Raw genomic sequence first — 22,805 nt, 5'->3', positions numbered from 1 at the left:
TGATGACCTTAGAGGTTCACTATTGGAAGAGGTCACAGTTTTAGCCTATATGAACGAGGTTTTTTTTTCTTTGGAAGTCGACAAAACTGTTTTTGAAACTTTGATTTATGATATAAATATCAACACTATCAAAAATGAAATACAGGACCATCTAAGTAGCGACGACGACATTCCTCTAGAAATGATGTTCCATTGACGACAGATGGGTACGATAATCCTTATACTCTCATGCCAACAAATATACCATCACAACATGTTTATAAGTCATGCGATCGCTCTGACAAATGTGAAAGAGATAATGTCTACAGCAATTCATCGGATAATAATTATATCAATCTGAAAGTATGGTAATGTTACACAGTAAATATGATGTTGTATATTGAATGTGAAATTCAGTTAATGAAAATGCATCACAATAATTTATATTTTCGAACATATATGTTAGTTGATTTCAATTGAAAGTATGACGATTTAGTGATTTTCAAGTTTACCGTCTATCGTTATTACATGTAGAAACACTCATGGGTAAAACATTTTACCATTTCGTTAAATTTGTTTGGGTATATAACGTAACATTTACACATTCCCTTCAATAGTTTGTTTGTGAAGAGAACCTTAAACTGTATATATTTTCAAGAGGACACAAATATTTTAGTGCTTCATGTTTTACTTCTGTTTTCATCATGTGTTGATATTTATTAATGTTTGAATGATTATGGGGTTTTATAATTCTTACGAACTGATTTGTAATCGCACAGTCTTTATTAGCAGATAGTGTTTCTCTTTCCAAAATTTTGATAATTTGAACCTTTTTCTGTGCTTCTTGCGGATAAATACTCCATTGTATCAAACTGTCTAATATGCGTTGTAGTTTTGACATACAATCCTTTCAAATATAGTTTAAGAGCGTATCCAGGAGAATATTGGTTTGGAATAGCTTAATTTAGCGACTGCACTAAATGAAGTTAACATTTGCTAAGATCTCTATGTGTGTGTGTGGGGGGGGGGGGGGTGCATGCAGCTAATTACAAATACATAACTTCTCCTTTTATGTTCATTTGTTTTCTTTTTAGATTTTTGAATTGAATATGTTTTTATTCATGTGATATCATTTTTACTGTCGGTATGTCCTTGTTGAAAACGCACACACCCACTTTAAACCAAAGTCATTCCCAGGTTGTCCTGCGGGGGAATTGTTTTTATTCTCACAAGTCAACGATGAAATACCAGTTACAACCGGAGTTAATGATAAAGAACATATTGCTAACACACACAAAAAATATTTGTCCTTGCTATGACTCCAACATAACCACTAAACTGGAACCAATTGAAATTTACAAATATTTCAAGTATAAACTGTGTTCGTTAGGATCAACATTAACATGTGTGCGTGTAATATATTCCGCATTATGTACGTCATTACCATCATGGCAATTCCAAGTGTGACGTGTTTTACAAATCACTTTATATCACTCTAAACTAGACATTTGATATAACATGGTTGTTTTGTCTTGTTTTATTTCCATCATTGTCATAGTTGATTTACTTCATTCATATACGTGTACATTAGATGTTCTTATTCAATTAAAACTTTTCATGTTTATTAATTGCAACATGTATAATTATGTTTTATTTAAACATGAAACTAAACATTCCTACTTTTTGGTCGAATGACTTGAAGCACATATTGATACATTTCAAACTAGCTGGAAGGTTCCTTAAATATAGAATATACAATGATAACGAGTTTGTTAAGGTATTTCTGACATCGAGTGAAATGTATGTTATAGTTTTGATCACCAGATGTCCGAAATTTATAATCAACAAGCTTTGTGTATATATTCCGTTTCTCTAATGCCCGGATCGTCAAATTTACCAAAACATGAAAACAAACAGCGCGACACGTTATGATTCCGTTTCATAGGAGACATGTTGACGTCACACAAATGCAAAGATTCCAAACAAAAGAAACCAGACGATTTTTGTTCACTTCAAATTTTCCTGAGTCCCTTCCTATGTCTTATTTAAGATCAGAAAACACCAAACCTTTCTCATTTTACGGAAATATAAATACAATGGCAATCGAGTCGATTCAAGATGGAGTCCAAGAAAATCGATGTCTAAGCTAATCGAACTCTGAGAACAAAAAAAGTCACTAGTGATGAGAACATTTTTCCAACACCGATTAAGCGGTATAAATATTGAAAGAAATGAGAAAAATTCACATTCAGAATTATCCAGCAGACATCAAAATAGTGTTATCTGATGACAAAGATCAGATTTTGAAACCAGACAAACACAACATAGAGAATAAAGCAAATATAATGCATACAAAGTAACACAAGTAAATGAGCGACTCAAACTACATCAAAAACTGGCAGAATTGACCAGGTCTACCGTCATTATCTGAGGTGCCCGATAAAGTTGAAGAGTAATCAAGGGAACCAAGGTTATAGCGGTAATCAACATAATGTTATCCAGGGACAAGGTCAACCGGTAAGGTAAGGTTCCTCTGCTTTTCTAGAAACACTCGCCGAGTTACTCATGAAAAAAGTCAAGTCCGACAAACGAAGAAAAAAAACCATGACCCGTTGAATAAATCACTTTTCATGGTACATATGGATACATCATTTAATGAATATTTCACTTAACAATTATAAGAACAATAAACCTAAAAAATACATACAATGCAATCACAAAACTGTTAACGTCGAGCAACACTTTTTTCTTCTAAATCCAATCAGATTTGGATCTGATGGTTGTGAAGTTTATATCTGAAAACTTTACATAAAGGCCAACATATAATATATTCACTCACGGAAAAAGTAATCAACTTGTAAAAGACATTAGATATACTTTGTTCCAGCTAAACTAGTACTTAAAAGTTAAATCTCAAACAGCTATATCGGTCTGAACAAGTTTGACCTGTCTAAACAATTCTTTTTTAGATTAATTCAGTCGTTCAGTAGCTGTAAAGACTGTTATTGGCCGTAACTATTTTAGTCGTGTTCAGTCTATTCCAGACATGTGCCAAAAATGTTAAGGTGGTGTCAGTCTGTGATAAGCTGGTTGAAGTCTGTTCCAAACAAATTACTATGTAATTAAAACAAAAGGCTTTAAACTTAGTTATCTCCGTTAAGTTAGCATGATAATGTACGCTACTTATTAATTTCCCTTGTCAAATAAATAACACAAAAATACTAAAATATAGTAAATAATGTTTGGATATGAATATTACGTTACCAAACAGAAGTAGTCGGAATGAATGTCTCGTAAAGCTATATAAATTGCTGTGTAAATATATTCATCATGTTTTATTACAACACTTGGTAGATTGTGGGCCGATGGTGGACTGCGGGACCTTTTAGTTGCCTCTGACGTTTACGCTGGTTGACCGATTGCTTTTAAGCAATATAACTGAGCAGTTGGTGGTCTGACACTGATTTATGAAGTTATGATATTGTTATGTATGTTATTGTATGAAACTCACATTGACCTTTTTTTTCAAATCCGATTTAAATTATGGGGCTACCAACAATCTCCAACTTATAAGTACTGGGACATGTTTTTGACAGCTATTGAAAAAATGCTTGAAAATATAGTTTAGCTCAAAAATGCACGGAAGATCTGGATGGATACACAACCGCGTGAATTCCCATCAGGAAACAAAGACATCAGGAATGAGTCTATACGAAAAGCAAGAAAATGTCCTGGTTGAGCATTTTGATCGAATATAGAAAAAAAATGGTTGAGTCATTCATTGAAGGTGTCCTCTCTCTGAGGACAATTCTGAAGTTTTCACTGGCTTATTTAGAGGTCGAAGCTAAAACATTTGAGGACATGACTAAAAAAATGAAGCTGAAATGTCAATCCGGGGAAAACTCGATGTCCATATAAACTCTGAACTAGTTTTGAGGCGTGCCGTGGTACTTGCAAACATATACAACGTAAAGGTGGAGTCTGTATTGTCATTTCCAATCGACTCCATTTGTACCTACAGCTTTATTGCATGACTGATTTACTTCATAAACCTTAGAAGGATTGAGAAATTGTTACAAATCTGCCAGGATGTGAACTAACCAAAATTGTTCATATTCGAGATGGCATGGCAATATTTATATCGTTAAAAACACAACACCTTAGGCGATCTTGGGATATATCATGTTCGTTAACAGCTTGCGTGTCTGCAGCATGCTTGTACAGTTGTGGACATATTTGACTGGTATTATTTGAAAAATTTAACTAAAGCTGCAGTAAAGGAGCGGAGATCCGTATCTGGATATTCTGTCAATTCTTTTTTTTCAAGTAATCGAAGTGCTAGTCATTCCACATTGGAAGAAGTAATCAAGGGAACCAAGGTTATAGCGGTAATCAAAAGAATGTAATCCAGGGACAAAGACCAGACATGAAAAACAGACATACACAACAAAGAACATAAAGTAACTAAAATCATACGTACAAAGTAACAAAAGTAAATGAGCAACTCGGACTCCACTAAAAACTGGGAGCATGGACAAGGTGCACCGGTAGGGTAAGCGTCCTCTGCTTTTCTAGAAACACCCGCCGAGTTGCTCATAAAAATTCAAGTCCGGGATAGACAAACGAGGAAAGGTAAACTATAACCCGTTGAATAAATCAGTTTTCATGATGCTGATTGATACATCATAACGATCCACGAGTTCATGATGACGACAATAAAACTTCTGTAGTGATGACTTTAATCTTGTAGCAACATAACCCTGTTCCTGAAGCCTATTTGTTAGAGTTCTAGCGCGATACAAAAAGTCTGCGTAGTTTGGGCAAGCTCTGACATAATGTATGAGTTGTGATATGAACACTCCATACCCAGGAGCCGAAGGGATTTTGCCACAGATTAAAGGAAAGCTGACAATTTTGAATGAAAAGTCATCACGTTTGTCGTAACGTTTGGTCAATAGCTTTTTTTTACCATCGATTTCTAAGTGTAGGTCAAGATATGAGGCTGACTTCACAGTGTCTGTAGTATCCTTTATCTTTAAGTTCTTTTGGGTAGATGCGATGTATCAAATCCCCGAAATTAGGGTTTAAATTGTTTAAAGATAATACGTCATCTATATAGCGGAAACTGAGATTGAAGGATCTAGCCAAACGATATTCTTTCCTTCTGATCAAATCAGCTATAGAGTCAGCCTCATAAGAGTGAAGAAATAGGTCAGCAAGTAAAGGAGCACAATTTGTTCACATTGGAATGCTGACCGTTTGTTAAAAACACGTCCACCACACTGGACAAATATGTTGTCGATTAAAAATTCCAGCATTTTGTAAACATCTTCCTCTGTATATTTGGAAGATGATTTGGAATTATTTCTTACAATGTATGAGGAATCTCTACCAAGAACTATATATTTGTATCTAGGTGTACCACCTTGTTTTGGAAAAACAACGATGTATAATGTTTTTAAGTCGGGATTTTAACTGAGTATGGGGAATAGAAGTATACAGTGTTGAAAAATCATAGGTTTTAATGCTATTATATTCAGATAATAGTCTTGAACTGATTGTCTCCAAAAGATCTTTCGATTTTTTTCAAAATCCATATTGAATTAATCACACTACGGGTGAAACAAGTGTTGTATTAGGACTGCAGACCCTCTTTGACAGTTGCGAGTATAGAAGTTAAAAGTTTTGAAAGAAGTTTGGTGGTACATTTTGCAGATCCAGCTATGAAACGTTGTTTGTATGGATTCCTGTGAAGTTTAGGAATCCAGTACATAGACGGGAAATCACAATCATCATCCTTGGTAGAGAGACCAAAAGAGGATAGCACAGATTTATGGCTTGCATTTATTCAATATAATAATGCATTCCCATAGGCATGAAGTCACAGGTAAATTTACTAATGTTTTGAAGGCATCGTCTGTTATGTATGATAGAATGCGTCCTATCTTCTATATTTGAGTAATACATGACTTTGAAATTAAACTTACTTGACTTCCCATGTTGCGATTTTGTCAAAGAAAAACTAAAGGTTTTAAACTGAAGACCATCAAAGCTTATAGTAAATTTCTGAAATTCCTTTGTGCGTTGTAAACATTATCAAAGCAGTCTTATGTTGATTTAGTTTGAGCATATTTGACTTCATCAACGCACTAATATCAGTGAGACAAGCCTTCATGCGAATAGCGATGTCAGTCTAGTTAACCATAGATTTTATCACTAGGTACGCTTGGGTTCCGTCGGCGAAACAGTGATAGTTCATTTTACATATCTGCCCGATCGGCTTCGATAACATACAGTATTTTGTTTCGGTCCCAACACTGAACCCTGCGGAAGTCAAAAGGAGAGAGTTTTCTCGGATGATTGAGCATTGCCGATATTCATGGTTTGACATATTTACATAAGAATGTATCCGTGCTAATGCATGTCCTGTATCCGTAGGAACGTTGGAGACATTCAAACAGAATAGGATGGTCATTAACATCAAAAACTAGGAGCGTCCGTTTCAACGCATGACGGGGGTGTTCGTTTAAACCCACAATGGGAGAGTTCGTTTAAACGCACGATACTAGCGTTTGTTTAAATGCACGTTAGAAGCGTTCGTTTAGTTTTGTACTTTGACTATTTCCTTGATTAAACTGTTATTTTTATATTATTTGCTATTACAAAATTATATATTTTCATTAATTCAATATCCTATTTTTGTTTTCCGTCATTATTTGTTAATGTTATTATTTGTCATCGTTCACCTATCATGCATTTAAACGCACGTTGTGAGCGTTCGTCTATCGTGCACGCACGCTAGGAGCGTTTGTTAATCGTGCGCTTAAACGCACACTGTATCGTGCGATTAAACGTATTTTATCTTATGTCCAAACATATATCAAACTATTTACTATTCATAGACTGACTTATTATCAAAGTTTTATATAGTGACTGTTAATGCCGACGTTCTCTGCATGATATATGGTGACCATTTTTGACTTGAGTCATATTGTGTAAACAAATACCAAATATATAACATTTCCTTCCGTTCCATGAATTGTATCATATAATGTAAGGAGGTATTTGCAGTTGAATCAGGTCGGCAGGAAGAAATATTTGGAATTTCCTTACACAGGACAATGTCTATTTTTGTCTAGTAAATCTACAATTTCCAAACCATTGAAAACATTAAGAATGTATTTTAAAAAAAAAATGTAAAACAATACTTTTCATTTGACATCAATTATATGTATCAAAATCATTACGTCAAGCGTTTTATAAACAAATTAATGTACACTTCTTGACACGTTTAAGTTTACCGAACGCACGATACCCAAACGTACGCTAAACGCTCACCACACGCACGCACGATAAACGAACGCTTCTATCGTGCGTTTAAATGATAAACAAACGCTCCCAGCATGTGTAAACGCACGGTAAACGAACGATTCCGTGCATTTTAACAATGTCACATTTTGATATATGTTTAACTCCTTGCCCAGACCAATGAAAATGTTTTTCGCAACGTATGATGTACAATGGAAATGAAAGTTATTTTATATCGAAACATAAATGGACAGTGTGTATATCGAACCTGTTTATTAAAGCAAATACATATTAATGTAAATGTACATGTAAGAAAGAGTAATCAAGGGAACCAAGGCTATAGCGTTAATCCAAAGAATTTAATCAAGGGACTAAGACCAGACAGGGAAAACATTTATATATACAACAAAGAACATAAGTAATTAAATCATACATACAAAATAACAAAAGTAAATGAGCAACTCGGACTCCACTAAACTGGGAACATGGACCAGGAGCACCGGTAGGGTAAGCGTCCTCTACTTTTCTAGAAACACCCGCCGTGTTGATCATGAAAAGTCAAGTCATGGCGCAAATCGATACACCATAACGATCCAGGAGTTCATGATGACGACCATAAAACTTCGGTAGTGATGACTTCAATCTTGTTGCAACATAACCCTGTTCCAGAGGTCTATTTGTTAGAGTTTTAGCGATACAAAAAGTCTGCGTTGTTTCGGTGAGCTCTGGCATAACGTATAAGTTGTGATATGAACACTCCATACGAAGATGCCGAAGGCATGTTGCCACAGATGAAAGGAAAGTTGACAATTCTGAAGGAAAAGTCATCACGTTTGTCGTAAAGTTTGGTCAATAGCTTTCCTTTACCATCGATTGCGAAGTGTAGGTCACGATATGATGCTAACTTCACAGTGTCTGTAGTATCCTTTATGTCAAGTTCTTTTGGGTAGATGCGATGTATCAAATCCCCGAAATTAGGATTCTTCAAAGATAGTACGTCATCTGTATAGCGGAAACAGAGATCGATCTGTTTTATCGAATATGACATGACATGTGACATGTCTGTCTGTCTGTGTGTTTGTGTGTGTGTGTGTGCCATTGTAATCGTTGTTTGATGTTTTTGTTTTGGAAAAAAAAGAAACAAAACAAAACCCTCCTTAAGAAACATCATTATTTCGAGACTTATCAGCAATGTACGCGTGTTATAAGACATCTTCCGTGACGCTCTGTTCAGACAAGACTGGTGAAACACCCTTAAATTATCTATAGTATGTATTAAATATTTCAAAATGTTCCTGTTGGATAGAAAATTATTTGGGAATATTTTTTTCTTTTGTTTTGTTTGTTTTGTTGTTTGTTATTTGTTTTTTGTTTGTTTTTTTTTACTTATTACAGGACAGATGTATATATTCAAAACTGTTATAGAGATCAAATTTGGAGCTCATTTATAACACAAGTAATACTTTTCCTTTATCATTACGACTTAACCGGAACCAATTGAAATTCGAATAGCACTTCAAAAGTCAACAGTTTCCTTTTATCCTTGACATGAGTGACTTAATGAGTGATATCAGTATAAAATTAAAATCCACGTGAAATTAAGGGTCCATTTCGAATGTTCCGGTATAATTTTAACATATTATATTGTACCACACGAACACATGAAACTCAATTCTGTACGCATTTTTGTATGCAGTGCCTCATGGACTTATAAAATCAACCTAATTACAAATAGTTGCAATTACTCGACACATTAACAATTGTAGTGTATCTTTTAAAGAGTAATCAAGGGAACCAAGGTTATAGGGTAATCAAAAGAATGTAATCCAGGGACAAAGACCAGACATGGAAAACAGACATACACAACAAAGAACATAAAGTAACTAAAATCATACATATAAAGTAACAAAAGTAAATGAGCAACTCGGACTCCACTAAAAACTTGGAGCATGGACTAGGTGCACCGGAAGGGTGTAAGCGTCCTCTGCTTTTCTAGAAACATCCGCCGAGTTGCTCATAAAAAGTCAAGTCCGGGGTAGACAAACGAGGGAAGGAAAACTATGACCCGTTGAATAAATCAGTTTTCATGGTGCTGTTGGATACACCATAACGATCCACGAGTCCATGATAACGACCATAATACTTCTGTAGTGATGACTTCAATCTTGTAGCAACATAACCCTGTTCCAGAAGCCAATTTGTTAGAGTTCTATCGCGATAAAAAAAAGTCTGCGTAGTTTCGGCAAGCTCTGGCATAACGTATGATGTGTGATATGAAACTCCCTACGCAGGAGCCGAAGGGATATTGCCACAGATGAAAGGAAAGTTGACAATTCTGAACGAAAAATCATCACGTTTGGTCAATAGTTTTCCTTTACCATCGATTTCTAAGTGTAGGTCAAGATATGAGGCTGACTTCACAGTGTCTGTAGTAATCTTTATCTCAAGTTCTGTTGGGTAGATGCGATGTATCAAATCTCAGAAATTAGGATTGTTTAAAGATAATACGCCATCTATATAACACATGAGTGGTGGTACTGCACTGTGTATGGCTCCTAGGAAACATCAGACTCCTTAAAATCGACAAGAGCATAATACATGGAATCTTTGCGTAAAGCAGATGAACGAAACAAACTATCAACGATGTTGATGCTTTCAAAGTTTCTCGGCAGTTTCGTCTTTACAAATAAAAAATTTGTCAAAATCAAACGCAAAACGCTTTTGTTTTGCATCAGAAGGTGCGAACAAATCAAGAAAATGGGAAATGCGTGTAAACTTTGTAGCGATTCGTCAACCAACTGACAGCAATGACAAAATCGTGAAAGTAAAATCAAATCGGAATCGGGAAAAGTATGTTAAAAATCACATTATGACAAATTGCACCACTTTTATGAAAATATTTCACTTCATGAGTTATTTAAAAATCATTGTTTTATTTAAATCAGGCATCGTTTCTTTGCTTTCATTGTAAAAAAATCACTTCAAACAAGCCTTTAATTAACTGAGGTGAAAAGGATTTAAAAAAACACTATAAATTTTCACAACATTCAACAGGTGTGCATGTATTTAAAGCAATTTCAGCCTAGCTACTATATATGTATTTAATTTTCAGGTTAGAGATCAAGTTCGTAATCGTTGGGCACATTGTGATTTTACGGAATGGGATCTGAAAAAATACAATGAATCATTCATATTGATGGAGTCATTTATTGCGTCATTTGTGTTTTCTGTCGACGAACGGATGAATATTATTGGAGAATTACATAAATGGAAATCAAATGGTAATATAGATCAAGGTTAACAACCAAAACAAAAGAAAAAATAAGCGCCGTGTGTTTCATTTCATTTTTTAACTGATCAAATATAAAAATACTCTGATACAGTGTGAAAAACAACAAATTCTTAGAAAATGTCGTTGATAGTTGAAAGATGAAAATATTCATATTTTTGGTGGCCAGGTCAAATGATAGTTTTGGGGTGTTAATTGTTAAAATAAGTTAATTAATAATGATAATGTGAAAATTACATTTTATGTCAGTTATATCAGGTGTTTTATTCGACAGTGCATTTTATTATTGTTCATCCGAAACTTATCGTTAATCACTCGCTGCTCGTTTTCATTCACAGTACTTGTATTATTTTTTTTTATTGACATAATACTATGAATGGAGTAAACTGCATTGAGGAAAACATAATCAGTAAGAAACCTACAAAAACTTCAGTTAAAAAACTGAAGACTGAAGAAAAAATTATGTAATAAATATTACCAACATCACTAACTTAATACAGCATATCATACTGAGTTACACAAAGTGTCAGTATTTATGGGGTTTAACAGTCCGGAAAAAGTGTTGATGTTTGTGTAATCATCACGAGGGATCTGTGACTTACGAAAATGAATAGTGGACAGACAACGGGTAAAAAATTATTCCTCAGTTTGCTCTTACACACGATCATAATACCGTACAAAGGTCAATTAATCATCCTGCATAAATCAGTGCTATCCTCTTTTGGTCTCTCTACAAAGGTCGATGACTGTGATTTACCGTACTGGATTCCTAAACTCCACAAGAATCCATGCAAACAACGTTACATAGCTGGATCTACAAAATGCACCACCAAACCTCTTTCAAAACTTTTAACTTCTATACTCAAAGCTATCAAAGAGAGTTTGCAGTCCTACCACAACACTTGTTACTACCGTAATGGTTTTAATTCAATGTGGATCCTGAAAAATCCGAAAGATCTTTTGGAGACAATCAGTTAAAGACTATTATCAGAATATAATAGCATTAAAACCTATGATTTTTCAACACTGTATACTTCTATTCCACATACTCAGTCAATATCCCGACTTAAAAACATTATACGTCGTTGTTTTTCCAAAAAAGATGGTACACCTAGATATAAATATGTAGTTCTTAGTAGAGATTCCTCATACTTTGTAAGAAATAATTCCAAATCATCCTCCAAATATACAGAAGATGATGTTTATAAAATGCTGGAATTTATAATCGACAACATATTTGTCCAGTGTAGACGCGTTTTTCAACAAACGGTCGGCATTCCAATAGGAACAAATTATACTCCTTTACTAGCTGACCTATTCCTTCACTCTTATGAGACTGACTTTATAGCTGATATGATCCAAAAGAAAGAATATCGTTTAGCTAGATCCTTTAATCTGAGTTTCCGCTATAAAGATGACGTATTATCTTTAAACAATCCTAATTTTGGGGATTTGATTCATCTCATCTACCCCAAAAGAACTTGAGATAAAGGATACTACAGACACTGTAAGGTCAGCCTCGTATCTTGACCGACACTTAGAAATGGTAAAGGAAAATTATAGACCAAACTTTACGACAAACGTGATGACTTTCCATTCAAAATTGTCAACTTTCCTTTCATCTGTGGCAACATCCCTTCAGCACCTGCGTATGCAGTGTTTATATCACAACTCATACGTGATGCCAGGGCTTGCCAAAACTACGCAGACTTTTTGTATCGCGCTAGAACTCTTACAAATAGTCTTCTGGAGCAGGTTTGCGTTGCTAAAAGATTGAAGTCATCACTACAAAAGTTTTATTGTCGTAATCATGAACTCGTGGATCGTTATGCTGGATCCATCTGCGCCATGAAAACTGATTTATTCAACGTGTCATATTTTTCCTTTCCTCTTTCGTCTACCCCGGACTTGACCTTTTATGAGCAACTCGGCGGGTGTTTCAGAGGACGCTTACCCTACCGGTGCACCTGGTCCAACACGGCAGTTGTTTCTAGGAAAAAAGAGAAACCTTAAAGCTACAAGTTCACGGTTTATGCTTCTAGTTTGAAGAAGAGTCCGGTGGCCTATTTACTTTGTATCTATGTGCGGTTTTGTTTTGTTTTGTTTTGGTTTTGGTTTTTTTTTTGGGGGGGGGGAGGGCAGGGTGTTATGTTTGGATTTGTTTTAGTTTCTCTTTTGTTTTTGTTGGGTTGTTTTTTGTCAGTTCGTGTTCTTTGTTAGGCTGTCTTTCTTCCTTGTTTGATTATCCTTTTTTTAATTTACCGATCTAATCCTGGTTCCTTTAATTTACCTTTCAGATTATACTCACACTACTTCTTGTATCCAATCTATGTGTGCTTCTTTCATTAACTATCTCTCGGTATTTGGTTTAATACTGATGAGAGGTCATTACTTGTAATACGAGTACAGGATACTGAAATTTGCATTATAATTGGTATTTTTGTTATACTTTTGATGGGAAAAAAATCGATAAATATCTAAGAGCTACAATAATAAAAACATATAAGCATTGTACTATAGGGCTTTATTAAGATAATGCAATTCTTTTGTTTTTCATTATTGAAGGCAAAGATTTTCTCAAGGGAACGCCTCTGGGATTGGATTTATTACAGAATTGTACAGAGAAAACTAAGATTCTTGCCAAATGTATCAAAACATTAAAACACGATACTGATGCCAGTGAGAAAAACCTAGAAGCTGAGCTGCGTAGAATCGTACAGTACTTACAATCGTTTGAACAAAGAATAAAACAATTAGAAGTAAGTATAGCGCAATTATATATACATAATTAAAGAACGCTGTTCATATGCCGCTATTTTTAATGTTAAAAGTCAGGCTTTAATTATTTTCACGGATTATTGACAAAACGTTTAAGGATTAAGGGGCCATAAGATGCGCAGAAATCTCACGGCTTTTTTCTGCAACGTATGTAAGAACCTGTTGATTTCTTGACATTGTACCAAAATGCGCCGTAACACAATACTGGGTGATTGGTTTAATGACTTTTGTATGAATAAAGGACCAAAGAAGAGCCCATTTGATTCTTGTCAAATTCTTCTTTTTTCAACTGTCTGCATGAAAATACCGAAACAAGAGGGTAATTCATAGTCAGCAAAATCTAAAGACATGGTCAAATTATGATATAAAACAAGAAATATTCGTTATACATTTTCTACTAATTTTCGGTTTTAGTATGAAATGTTCGTATGATTCAAATATGTACAACTTTTGAAAATACTACAATTAAATGTATATACTTTTTTAGTAATGGTTGATTTGAATAACATCTATATCCGAGGTTGTAAAAATATTATTTTTAATATTCGAATTTAAGCAAACATGTTGAAGTCTTGATTTAACCATAATGAATGCACACACAATTTAAAATCAAGAAAATTTGGAAAATTACATGGCAGGAAATATCACCCAATTGTCTTATCATCATCCTATGGTTAAAATATCGCGTGCTTTTTAACCACTTTCCTATAATGGGGGATATAGAAACTGAATATGATATTTGAGTTCCGTGATGGAACGTATTATACTAAGCGTTGCTGTTACAAAAAGCCTTTACAACATTTATCTAAGGCAACTTTGATGGGATGTATGCCCTCTTTAATTCAAACAAAGTAAGATGGCATTGGTCATAAAAGCATTGGTCTTTCATCTCTTTAAAACACTTTTTTCGAATTATCTCAAATATGAAAACCAATTTAAAATACAAAACCTCAGAAACTAATCTAAATTTATACAAAGATGTACTGCCCCCTAAGTCCTCACTCAATATATGCTTTGCAGAGTATATTTATCTTTGTTTCGTGTTGTCATTTTGAGTTTTTGATTAAAAACATTACTTAACTTATAGTAAGTAGATCAGTAAAATTTGCTATGGTATGCCTTCTATTTTAAATCGATGCATTTTGTTTCATCAATAATAGTTTATTTCTGTTGTAGTCCTCACTCAAAGAAAATACTCCAAGTGCCTCTCAGCATTTAACAGGTACAAGGCAAAATAGTTTATGAGATAAAAAAAAAATGTGGGAGTTTAAATAATAGCTTGATATTTTCTTTCATAAATATAGTGCTTCATTTGTTAAGATTGATTCTTAAAGATTCTGATACTTTATAATATTATCATAGCGGTAGTATCATTACATGTCCAGGTAAGGTTATGGGTAATAAAGTATACTGAACTATTTTTTCTAAAATTTTTTATAAGGTGTAAAATTTCAGAAATACTTGATCCTTCATGCTCAAATCCAAACATACGTCATACTTCAAACAAACTATGCGTAAGGATATAAAAATCAAATATGTTTAAAATGTGTTCACCTAAAAGAGTAATCAAGGGAACCAAAGTTACAGCGGTAATCGAAAGAATTCAAGGACAAAGACCAGATATGGAAAACAGACATACACAACAAAGAACATAAAGTAACTAAAATCATACATACAAAGTAACAAAAGCAAATGAGCAACTCGGACTCCACTAACAAATGGGGGCATGGACCAGGTGCACCGCTAGGGTAAGCGCCCTCTGCTTTTCTAGAAACATCCGCCGAGTTGCTCATAAAACGTTAAGTCCGGGGCAGACAAACCAGGTAAGGAATACTATGACCCGTTAAATAAATCAGTTTTCATGGCGCAGATGGATACACAAAAACGATCCACGAGTTCATGACGACGACCACAAAAGTTCTGTAGTAATGACTTCAACCTTGTAGCAACTTAACCCTGTGTCAGAAGCATATTTGTTAGAGTTCCAGCACGATACAAAAAGTCTGCATAGTTTCGGCAAGCTCTGGCATCACGTATGAGTTGTCATATGAACACTTCATACGCAGGTGTTGAAGGGATATTGCCACAGATGAAAGGAAAGTTGACACTTTTGATTGAGAAGTCATCATGTTTGAGGATGGACGATGTTAGCCAAATTAATTGCATCTATACCTTTGTTGACAAACGGTATTGGAAGAAATGGAAGGATGGTATTTTTTCATAGAGATGATTGAATGATCTTGTTAATTAAAATGTTGATAAACTGTCGGAAATTTGGTGGTGCTATTTCCCGAACGATGACCGCACATTCTTTTGTTTAACTCCGACATATACTAAACCATGTAAGTTGCATTCTATTCCATATATTAAGTTGATTATGTATTGATTTGCAACCTAAGTCATCGTGACTTCTTGTATGGAAGGTTTTGTTTGTAAATGAACTGGAGAAGTAAGAGTCGGTTATAAGAATGTTGCATGTTTTGCAATTTTTAATACCATATTTTGATATGGTACAATGTTGTTCGTCATCGTTGTAGTCAAATATATCATTTAAAGTGATGGAACATGGTTTGATAATTTTGAAATAGTCAGAATATTTGTACCGGAATAGATGGTCTGCAGACTGAACGTGTGATTGGGTACTTTTAGTTGAATTGGTCGGGGCAATTTCCATACCAGATGTGAGTGTGCTTAGATTCCCATCTGGGGACACCACATTCTTACAAGACAACAAAGTGTCCGATCTGCTGTCAGAAAAACTTGTGTTCCTTATAATTATGGTAACAAGTGTAACGAAAACGCAAAAGCTAAAAACGTTTAATCGGAATCTGTCGATCCTCAGCACAATACTGTTAAGACTAACTAACATTCGACGATGAAATAGAATTGAAAAGACAATGGTTTTCATGTTGTGTGGTTAGCATGTAACGTTTGTCCCAGATGCTGCTCTTCATTAGAAAAATGAAGATATGTTTAATTCCATTTTCAATTTCAATTATTTCAGATTTTGACAAAGTTGAATCTCAATCTTGGATGGAGAAAGACATGCTTTATGTGGAACCTGAGGTGTTCAAAGAAATATATGAAACTGTGCTGAGTCGACATGCCATTCTTGTGACAGGGGTATCCGGAATTGGAAAGACTGTATCTATCCAACATTTGGCCCTTATTCTTAAAAGAAACGAACACTACGACACAATTCCTTGTCGATCAGTGTCTGATATAGTTAACAAATACAAGGAAAACACATTGCAGACATTTTTAATTGATGACATATTGGGAAAGTACAGAATAAGGAAAGAAGTGGTCGAACATTTGCTTCAAATTAATGATACGTTAGTAAACATCTTACAGAATAGAAGGACGAAAATCCTGGCCACATGTAGGTTAGATGTTTTCAACGAACTTGCATTTAAAAAAGACTTAACATTATTCCAGTCAGTAATAAATCTTTCGGAACGTTACACAGATACAGATAAAATGGCTATAGCAAGAAAATACCCGAATGTAGATGAAAAGCTTTTGCTCCAAATTACTGAGAGCACCAGCTTCTCTCCACTTGTTTGTTCACTGCACGCACAATCAACAGAATTCAATATTACTGAGTTCCTTCACAGTCCATATGAAACATTGTGTAAAGAACTAGACAAAATGAAAGAATTTGATAAAGTAAAGTATTGTGCACTGTTGCTATGCGTTATTGAGAACGGAACAATTGATACTTCCAACCTATTAGAAAATGACACTGAACTAAGTTATAAGCTTACCTGTGTACTAGACGCCTGTCGTCTTAGTAGAGACACATCCCGGCATAAATTAGTTGATAAAATGAACGCCTGTTGTGGGACTTATTTGACAAGAGAAAACACTTTTTTAAAAGTTGCTCATGATAAGGTGTTAGATTTTCTATGTGGTTACTTCGGTCAAAACAAGCTCATCACAATCTTACGACATGCCAAAACAAGATTCCTTTGTGAACGTACTATACTAGAAATATATGTCGCAGAAAATCAAGATCCCTTTGTAATTGTAATTCCTTCTGAATACGAAAACGAGTTTTTTAAACGAGTGAAAAAAGATGTTTTGAAGGATAAAATACATGACTGGCTTGACTATAAACATATGTCAGTAGAAGTATATAGGTCAAAGTTTTTGAATATTCTAAACAAAATGGAAAGCAGTGAGATAAGGAATGCGTCGGAAATTAATAATGACAATGGCATGAATCCATTCATTATTTCCTGTCTAAACGGATATGATGATTGTGTTACTTTCTTCATAAAACATGGCGCCAATATCAATGCAAAGAATGGCTGGTTCATTCCAATTACTGCTGCTTGTCGCGGGGGGCACGCCACAGTAGTAAAACTTCTCATAAATGCAGGGGCGTCGGTAAATCACATCGGGAATTTCGGAGAAACACCTTTGTTCACAGCCGCTATCAATGGTTCCATTGATATTATTAAATTGCTTATAGATAATGGAGCAGATTTTACTAAGACAAACAAATATGGTCAGTGCATATTAAATGCTTCATTTCTTGCAAAACAAGAAAAAGTAGTTCAGTACTTTTTAGATAAAGGAGCGAACTTTAATTTTGAAACTGTCGACATGAAAACCTTTCTTACATTACTAAATGAAATGGAAATCCCGAATGTCTTTGAAGCTGTTGTCAGAGATGCAAGTAGTTTAACAAAAGGGACATTTCTAATTAAATCTGTTAAATATAGAATATGGGAACTCTGTAAAAGAATTGTAAGCCATGAAAGCACTGACTTACACGTGGTTGATAATGATGGTAACACATCTCTTCATCTGGCATGCTCTAAAGGGTTCTTGGAAATTGCCGAATTGTTACTCAACTATAGAGCAGAGGTCGATATGGTGAATTTGCAGGGTGAAACGCCTTTACACCTTGCTGTTAGTAATGGCTATGAAGACATTGTAGAATTGTTATTATGCCGAAATGCATCGATCGAAATAAAAAACAAAAATAATAAATGTCCCATGGCCATTGCAGATAGCAAGGGTTATGAAGACATTGTTACGAAAATGAAATCAGTTGCAAAATGTAAAAGAACGGTTCAATCATTTCACGTTTTTGATAAGAAGATAAATGATGGGTTTCTTCCACCATTGTACAGAGAATGTTTATTTAAAAACTTTGATAATGTACGATCGATGGTTGAAACGAAAGCTGATGTGAATATTGAAACATTAGATGGCGATCTTCCTTTAGCCGTTGCATGTGAATGTGGATTTGGAGGTATCATTCAATATCTTATAAAAAATGGAGCAAATATCAATAAAGCGCTTGATATAGCTCTGAAAAATGGGTATCAAAGGGCTGTGCGGTTGTTAATACCAAAATCTGACAGTGAGATACAGAAAGGACCTTTGCTATTAATACAATGCACAAAACACGGAATGGCAAGTGTTGTAGATTGGCTTTTACTTGCACCAAAATCATCTTTTATCGACAATCTAGATGAAAAAGGCAATTCACCACTACATATCGCTTGTGAAAATTCAAACCGAGAAATGGTGTTGGTACTAATTGCAAGAGGAGCTAATATCGGTGTTACGTCCACTGACGGCAATACACCACTTATATCTGCTTGTGCGATGGGAAACCTTGATATTTGTGAGCTACTGCTTTCGGGAACTTCATATCAAAACATAAATCATGCCAATGATAAGGGAATAACTGCATTATTAGCAGCTTGTGATTCTGGAAACTGGGAAATAGTAACTTACCTTATTCGGAATGGAGCAGATATTGATGTAACATCTAAAGATGGCAACACTCCACTTATATCTGCTTGTGCAATGGGGAACCTTGATATTTGTGAGCTATTGCTTTCGGAAACTTCATTTCAAAACATAAATCATGCCAATGATAAGGGAATAACTGCATTATTAGCAGCTTGTGATTCTGGAAACTGGAAAATAGTAACTTACCTTATTCGGAATGGAGCAGATATTGATGTAACATCTAAAGATGGCAACACTCCACTTATATCTGCTTGTGCAATGGGGAACCTTGATATTTGTGAGCTATTGCTTTCGGAAACTTCACATCCAAAAATAAATCATGCGAATGATAAGGGAATAACTGCATTATTAGCAGCTTGTGATTCTGGAAACTGGGAAATAGTAACTTGCCTTATTCGGAATGGAGCAGATATTGATGTAACATCTAAAGATGGCAACACTCCACTTATAATTGCTTGTGCAATGGGAAACTTTGATATTTGTTATCTACTGCTTTCGAGAACTTCACATCAAAACATAAATCATGCGAATGATAAGGGAATAACTGCATTATTAGCAGCTTGTGATTCTGGAAACTGGGAAATAATAACTTACCTTATTCGGAATGGAGCAGATATTGATGTAACATCTAAAGATGGCAACACTCCACTTATAATTGCTTATGCAATGGGAAACCTCTTTCGAGAACTTCACATCCAAACATAAATCATGTCAATGATAAGGGAATAACTGCATTATTAGCAGCTTTTGATTCTGGAAACTGGGAAATAGTAACTTACCTTAACGTATTCGCCAAGAAGCAGATGTAAAAGCAACATCAAACGACGGCAACACGCCTTTTATAATTGCTCGGGAAAAGGTACCACAATATCTCCTACTTATTATTAAATAAACCACATCCATTTCTTTTGTTTACTGATTAATATCAGACTATGTTTTGTTATACATTTAATATGGCTAATGAATTAAAACATGGTGCAGATTTCAAAATGAACAAGACAGAAATAACCTATGTTAATTAACCAGCGACATCAAGTTGTCTGTTGAAAATTTAAATGATATTTGTCTTGAAAAAGAGTGCGTGTCATTCTCTATCTTCAGGCAATTTGAATATTTAAATGCATGTCAACAACAAGGTTACAATGTTAATTTTACATCTGAGAATGATCCCAAATTCATAAATCAAAGACCAAAAGATTAACAAGTAAGACAATCTTATATGGATAAACACCTATATTTACAGCTTATTTTTAAAAACAAAATATGAATTGTACAAAATTACTTTTGCGTTTCGGAGCATATGTTAATAAAGAAATGTATGATGCATGTCGTGAAAGTTATAAAGATATCTTACAAATACTTCTAAATAAAAGAGCAGATGCAAATGCCCTCACAAGGTTCGGGGTGGCAGGTCTAATAGCAGAAAGTGAAGGAGCACATTATCACACTATAGAATTTCTTATCGAAAAGGAGGCCTGTGTAAACCAACAAGGAATTGACGGTAATACTCTGCTCCACGTCGCTTGTTACGTCGGTAGTTTCTGTTGTGTTAAAAGACTTACTCTCAGTGGAGCTAAAGTTGATATTCTGAATGGAAAAAAAAACGAGACACCGTTACAAATCGCAAAGGAATGAAAGCATACAGACATAGCCAGTTACTTGGAAAGTCACAACATAAGCTCTTGAAATAAGCATTGCTATAGCAGGAAACAGTGTAATCCGGTAACAAAAATATAAATTACTTGCAAGCACTTGAACTAAAACAACAAATAAAAGAGGGATGGAAGACGATGTTATATCGATTGCTTTTATTAAATATATGACGTTTAACTGTATTTAGTTCCTTTGTAAAGGCCACACACTAGTGCACTGTCAAATGTAGTAGCATTTTTCTATGCATAAGTTAGTGGTAGGATTTGAGAACATTATAAAACTCTATAAATTGCAAACCAAGAATTAGCTTTGTGTCCTGATTTTAGTTAGGGGTTGTGCTATTCGATGTTCTCAGTGATATTTTTTGTCTGTTCTTCATTTGTTGTGTGTGTGTGTGTCCTTGGCATTTTTTGTCTTCCCCGACATATGTCCTTTTTGGACAGGAACAAAAATGATATTAACGTAACATGAAATATACTATATTTGTGAAGCATCTCGCAAGAAATCAAATTATAATAACCTAGTATATACAAATGTATCTAGTATGCAGTACAGGATGGAGTCTAAGTGGGCCGTGATAATCGCATAAGTACGGTGAATAATAAATCAACAAAAAGATACCGAAATTCAATGACTACGCAAAACAGTCAAATAAGTTACTTCAATTCCGCATACACCAAAAAACGACGACGAAATAGTTGTCTGGAATAATGGAGTAGATGTAATGCTAAGATACAGTTACGATCGCATCTAATCTCTCTTAAATTCTGTCAGACTATGTCAGGAAAACTCTTTCTGACAGTAGATGTCTGATGGATCCTGACAGGCTGTCCTGGGTCAGGTCACATTTCGCCCTATTCCCAGACATGTCCTGAAAGAAACTGTCGTAGGTCGTGACAAAGAAATATGAAAAGCCGCTCTAAACTTTCACACCCCTATGTAATATTGTAACTTTTGAGATTGATTCAAAAATATTTCAGCATAGAATTGGGGTATACTAACACTATTTCAATAAAAGTCGATACTCTACATTATCCCGCATCAGTATATTTGATTGATGTACATAGTTAATTTACACTTTATTTAAGGGTTATCTTATTAACTTATGCAACATCAGTCTTATAATTAAATTGTTTACATTAGATGTCTTTAGGTTGTTTTGGGGGTTTTTTTTTTGTTTTGCTTTTGTTTTTGTTTTGTTTTTTTTTTTTTTTCGCTGTTAGCCTTTACGACATCAATCATAAGGTCAGATTGTTTAGGTAATGTTTCTTTTTCATAAACAAGTCTTAATTATGACCTGACATATTGGGTTTTTGGCAGATAAGGGATCAGAAAGGGAACAGAGAATTTTAGTCGCAAGTTATTCGACTATTTAATTGATTATATGATTGTATAAATTCGTGCTTTGGATTTAAAATTGGATTTTGTTTAAAAAATAATGATTTAAAGTGTCGCCTGTGTGTTTTGTTGTATACTTTTTATGTGCTTCATAATGACAATGCCATCCCATCTGTGAACATGTTTGTAAAATATTCTGATGGGACGTGGCATTAGAATCATATAAAAGGAGCAAACGCCGCACTCGGTAGGCATTCCTACCTGCCACATTTTATATACCTTTAAGTAAGTTATTTTATAATATTTTTTATTACTTTCATAGGTGGGAATTATGTATTCTGTTAATGCATGAGATTTAGGTTATTGCTTTGTTTTTGATGGCTATTGTCAATAGGATTAATTATGCATTGTTAGGTTATAACTGGTTAGTTTACTTGTAATTTTAAACATATATAATAAACTCTGTTTAAAAAAGGTAAAAGAATATTAATCAATAAAAGCATTCCTACCTGGCGCATTCTATATACTTTTAGGCCCATGTTAAATATAACGGGTACCTTCATAGGGTTAACATTACTAACACACACATAGAAACACTTGGACATTTCCTGACACTTAATAATTCTATTCTATGTGACGTTATTAAGAACAGCAAGTCTGTGATTAAAAATGGAAACCCTGTGAC

At 34.5% G+C, this 22,805-nt stretch overlaps 1 protein-coding gene across 2 annotated transcripts; it reads left to right on the top strand.

The window, feature by feature from the left end:
• The first annotated feature begins 10,206 nt into the window (after positions 1–10,206).
• Positions 10,207–22,633, top strand: LOC148599568 (uncharacterized). Of its 2 annotated transcripts, XM_088557481.1 has the most exons (4): positions 10,207–10,568; positions 13,142–13,335; positions 14,531–14,576; positions 16,359–22,633. In XM_088557481.1, the coding sequence occupies exons 1-4, from the start codon at positions 10,484–10,486 to the stop codon at positions 19,832–19,834; spliced, it is 3,801 nt and encodes a 1,266-aa protein (XP_088413607.1). In that variant the 5' UTR covers positions 10,207–10,483; the 3' UTR covers positions 19,835–22,633. The 2 variants fall into 2 exon arrangements, with proteins under 2 accessions (XP_088413607.1, XP_088413608.1); XM_088557482.1 differs by lacking the exon at positions 14,531–14,576.
• Positions 22,634–22,805: the final 172 nt, after the last annotated feature.

Source organism: Perna viridis, chromosome 13 (genome assembly GCF_037379345.1).
Source record: "Perna viridis isolate PV_CMFRI_1.1 ecotype Kerala chromosome 13, ASM3737934v1, whole genome shotgun sequence".
NCBI classification, from domain to species: Eukaryota; Metazoa; Mollusca; class Bivalvia; order Mytilida; family Mytilidae; genus Perna; species Perna viridis.
The sequence above is the reverse complement of the archived record's forward strand: the minus strand, read 5'-3'. Positions and strand labels throughout refer to the sequence as shown.

Coding starts and splice junctions, on each gene's coding strand:
- LOC148599568 (XM_088557481.1), top strand. CDS start 10,484: ATGGAGTCATTTATTGCGTCATTTGTGTTTTCTGTCGACGAACGGATG. Junction 13,336..14,530: donor AAAGAATAAAACAATTAGAA/GTAAGTATAGCG, acceptor TTTCTGTTGTAG/TCCTCACTCAAAGAAAATAC. Junction 14,577..16,358: donor TGCCTCTCAGCATTTAACAG/GTACAAGGCAAA, acceptor CAATTATTTCAG/ATTTTGACAAAGTTGAATCT.